This window comes from Sitodiplosis mosellana, unplaced genomic scaffold, assembly GCF_009176505.1.
Source record: "Sitodiplosis mosellana isolate CC-2019 unplaced genomic scaffold, AAFC_SMos_1.0 Smas_scaffold_3139, whole genome shotgun sequence".
NCBI classification, from domain to species: Eukaryota; Metazoa; Arthropoda; class Insecta; order Diptera; family Cecidomyiidae; genus Sitodiplosis; species Sitodiplosis mosellana.
The window spans coordinates 1-4,561 of NW_022598381.1; the positions used below are offsets into that span (position 1 = coordinate 1).

General features: G+C 38.4%; 1 protein-coding gene across 1 annotated transcript in view; it reads right to left on the minus strand.

Annotated features, from left to right (window-relative positions):
* Window positions 1-202: 202 nt before the first annotated feature.
* Window positions 203-4,561, minus strand: part of LOC129571700 (oocyte zinc finger protein XlCOF28-like) — a gene marked incomplete at its 3' end in the record, with an annotated part of 8,284 nt that continues 3,925 nt past the window's right edge. The window contains exons 4-6 of the mRNA XM_055451514.1: window positions 2,958-3,519; window positions 950-1,202; window positions 203-844 (exon numbers count right to left, since the gene is read on the minus strand). Coding sequence (XP_055307489.1) covers window positions 203-844; window positions 950-1,202; window positions 2,958-3,519 — 1,457 coding nt within the window. The remainder of the gene's footprint in view (window positions 845-949; window positions 1,203-2,957; window positions 3,520-4,561) is intronic.

Consider the following 4,561-nt stretch of genomic DNA (forward strand, 5'->3'; position numbering starts at 1 on the left):
TTCCTATTACTTTTGTGACAGGGTGAACCTATTACTATTACTATTACATGTAATAGTAATAGGTAATTTTTTTTACAAAAGTAATAGGAAAGTAATAGTAATAGGTGATCCTATTACAAAAGTAATAGTAATAGTAATAGGTAATAGGCATTACAATTTTTTACTTCTATATTTTGCGAGAAGCACTTCGAGCATATTTCACATCGGAATGGCTTTTCGCCAGTGTGGACTCGCATATGTTTCATCATATTTGGTTTATCATCAGTTTTATGATTTTCCTTTTCCTTCTGTTGTGCGAAGATTTTGAAGCAAGTTGAACACTTGATTTTGAATGGACGAGGACGAGGACGAGGATTGCCGTGAGTTTTGCGATGGAGTCTCAAAGCAGTTGGTTGATTGAATCTCTTTGAGCATTGTTCACATTCGAATGGTCTCACGCCGGTATGCACAAGCAGATGACGTTTCAATTTCGTCTTATCCAATGTTGAGAATTCCTTGCACAGGTGACACTCGTAGCGACGTACCTTGCAATCAGATTCATGTTCCACCTTTTCCTCGCTGCGATCAAATCCTTGCGAACAATTTGAGCAACTGAACAGAAACTCATCGACGTGTGTTTTCATGTGCGATTGGAGATTTTGTTTTGTTGTGAATCGCTTCCGGCACAGGCTGTATGGAAATGGTCGTTCGCCAGTGTGTTTGAGCATGTGATTATTCAAATTGGTTTTGATGTCAGTGATATAATCGCACAATGAACACATGTATCGCTTTTCATTTGCCTTGCCTTCAGTTGGCACCTTCTTGCTACCAATTTTGCTTGATTCTCGATATTTTGTGGCTTTAGCTACACTTTTATTTAAACCAACGCCAATCTGTCTACCGGATTTTCATTCCTCTTCCTTCGAAAAACGTTTCTTCGCATTGTTCTGTGGCGTTTGACCTTCGTTACAGCTCTTCCGTGGAACTTGATTCACCTCATCCTTAACCTTTTCAATCTTTACTTCCACTTTAACCTCATCTAGATTATGGAAATCGAAATAATTGTCGGTATCATTCACTCGCTCGCTACCAATTACATTGTCAGGTCTTCCAGTGGTTGTGTGGGCTGATCTCGACACCATTACAATACCATTGTCATTTCTTGGCTCTTGTTTGACGGCCGGCTCCTGTTTTATTTCCTTTCCGCCCAAAATCGATTCATTCTGCAATGCAATGGCATCACATTCGTGTTTATCAGGCGGACCTTTACCGTGACCATTCATTTCGACGTAATGTCAGTGCTGTCAATCAGAAATCAGAATGTTCATTATTTTAAACCACACAGTACACAAACACTAAAAAAAATCCACTTTGATAATAACCCACCTTTTCTCTACAAACTGAACTTTTTGTTCCGGAATGCAAAAATAAATCGATCCAAAGACTAAACCCGTCGATTAAGCTCGACAGCGCATAAATTCTGTCTTAGAGCAACTCTGTTGAGCAGAGCAAAAATGGCGTCGTGAAAGAATGAAAATATTTATTGAGTTGAACTGAACGTGTAGCCAAATCACGGAGATGTGCTGATGCGATGATGAAATAGCAATGGACGAAATGCGCACACAGTCACACACCGCAATGACAAATGGCAAAAGTCGGACTTCTAAATATGGTGTAGTGTTACTGCAGTGACTTTCGAATTTTTTGATGAGTTCGGATTGTGTGTTCTTCTTCATTTCTGAAAATTGATTTTCTTTTTGGATGAAATTTGAATGGAAGAATTTCGTGACACATTGTGAATATTACAGCAGAGAATTGCAAAATCGCATTTTGATAGATGTCACCTCCATTCTTTATTCTTTATTGGTAAAAGGGCAATATAAATTTAACCCTCTAATGCATACAACCGCTTCTTGACGGGCAACATTTGAACGCCTATAGAACGTAAACCGTACATCGGATCACATTATTTCAAATGGAATTTTTATTTCACAATGTTTTCTTTTCATTTTTGTCTTTGGCAATATTTGTCTATGTAGTGTGATTGTAAAATTATAAACAAAAATGTGTGCAAAAACAAAAATGCGACAAAATAAATTATTCGAACTCCAAATTAGACATATTTTCGGCAATTTTGAACAATGGATTTGATTGTTCTTTGATTTATATCAATCGCATTTCCTGAGTAAACCATGAGCATTCCAGGATTATGAATATTTTTTCAATTGTCTATGGCCAAAAATCAACCAAGTACCAGTACTCCCAGCCCTGGGAAAAATTAATGCATTAGAGGGTTAAGAGCCGTATGGACAATTACAAAATGTAACGTGTCATCTATACGTTGATGAAGGAAATAATGACTGAAATTACAATTCACGGCTGAATACTCGATGTTAACGCTTCTTTTGTCTTCTGAAAAAATGTCTCTGAAGCCGATTCTGCAAACTTGGCATCAATTTATTGATGAATCTTGCAAAATTTCAAGAGTAGTTTATTGAATAACATGCACTTGATCTTGGCTTCAGGGAACCTAAAATCTCATTCGTACGATACGTTGTTCATACGTTCAATTCAAATCGAAATAAATTTTGCATTTTTTTCGCAGTGTGTTCACATGCTGTTTGTCATAATCAATGATTCGAACAATGCTCAAGAGCTCGTTTTCGTGCTGTGAATGCAATTTTTCTGTTCCAACAGTTGATAGAAAGCAACATATAACATGTGCCCCGCACAGTTGGCAGCTAATAACAAATAACTAAAATCAGTCTCGAAATGAATGTTGTTTGTCAACATTCAATTTTATTTAAACATTGTCGAATGGAAATAAAGGAAGTTTGATACATTTTCGTATTTGTTTTTATTAATGCAAATTGATGATCAAAAGTTGTGTATTCGATGTGATTGATTGCAGGATGCAGGTGTTATTCCATGGGAGCTAACAGCTACTTGTGGATCTTATTGTGTTTGTTGAGAGTTGCCTTTTGTGAGAAGCACTTCGCACAGGTCTCACATCGGAATGGCTTTTCGCCAGTGTGGATTCGCATGTGGTCCATCCAATTTGTTTTCTGATCAGTTGTGTAGGTCTTGCAAAAATCGCATCGGTATCCGCGCCGCTTGCAGTTGGCTTCATGATTTTCTTTTTCCTCCCGTTGTGTGAAGTTTTTGAAGCAAGATGAACACTTGATTTTCAATGGGCGAGGATTGATGTGAGTCTCAAGGTGACGTTTCAAGGCACTTGATTGATTGAATTTCTGAGAGCAATGGCTGCATTCGAATGTTCTCTCGCCAGTATGCACGCGCAGATGAACTTTCAAATCCTTTTTATCCAATGTAGAGAATTCCTTGCACAGATGACACTCGTGTCGACGCACCTTGCAACCGGATTCATGTTCCTTTTCCTCTTCGCTGCGATGAAATCCTTGCAAACAATTTAAGCAACTGAACAGAAATTCATCGACGTGTGTTTTTATGTGCGATTGGAGATTGCGTTTTTGAGTGAATCGCTTCTGGCACACGCTGCATGGAAATGGTCGTTCGCCACTGGCGAACACTGTGCGAATCGCCAGTGTGCGTGAACATGTGCCTAATAAAATTACTTTCACGTGTAGTGACATACTCGCACAATGAGCACTTGCGTCGCTTTTCATTTGCCTTGACTTCTTCAGTTTTCACCTTCTTTCCACCTAAATTCGTCATTTTTCTTTCTTTTTCGGTAGCTGTAGTTGAATTTTTCTTTACGTTACCATAAATCTGCACACCAGATTTTTGTTTCTTTCCCTTCGAATAACGCTTCCTTGCATTGTTTCGTGGCGTTTGGTCTTTGCTACAGCTTTTCCCTGGAACTTGATTCACCTTAATTCTGACCTTTTCAATCTTCACTTCCGATTTTACCTCATCCAAATCATAGAAATCGAAGCAATCGTTGCTGTCATCCACTTCTTTACCACCAGTCGGACTGCCACGTGATGCAATGGCTGTGTGTATTGACCGTCACACCATCAAAATTTCGCCGGAGACTTCAATCTCTTGTTTTATGGTTGGCTCCGGTTTGATTTCCATTCCACACGAAATTGATTCAATTTGTAATTCAATGTCATTGAATTGCTGCCTATCGGGCGGCTTTGTACCGTGACCATCCATTGCGACGGCGCTGTTTTTATTGCTGTCAACCAGAAAATAAGAATGACCTTTTGTTAGAACCACACATGAAAACTGGGAAAAATACACTTTGTGCTAAAACTAACCTTTCTGCACAACTGTTTTTCATTGTTAGAAATCAATCAGAAATCAAATGTTTTATTTCCTTGTCGCAGAATTAAATTGGTCGAATATCCAAACTCAGCGAATAAACTACAGAACACGAATTGTGTGTTGGAATGATTCTGTTGAGTGGAGCAAAAATGGCGTCGCGAATAAAAGAAAATATTCAATTTGACGTGTACCCGAGTGGAAATGCCTTTGCTTCTAAAAAGCAATTCATCATCGGACAGTTTTGCTTCTTTTTTCTGAATTTTCATCAAAATATTGCAGCACTCCTGAATGCTCCTGAATTGCTTCGTTTTCATCTGAATTTCTTCTGAAA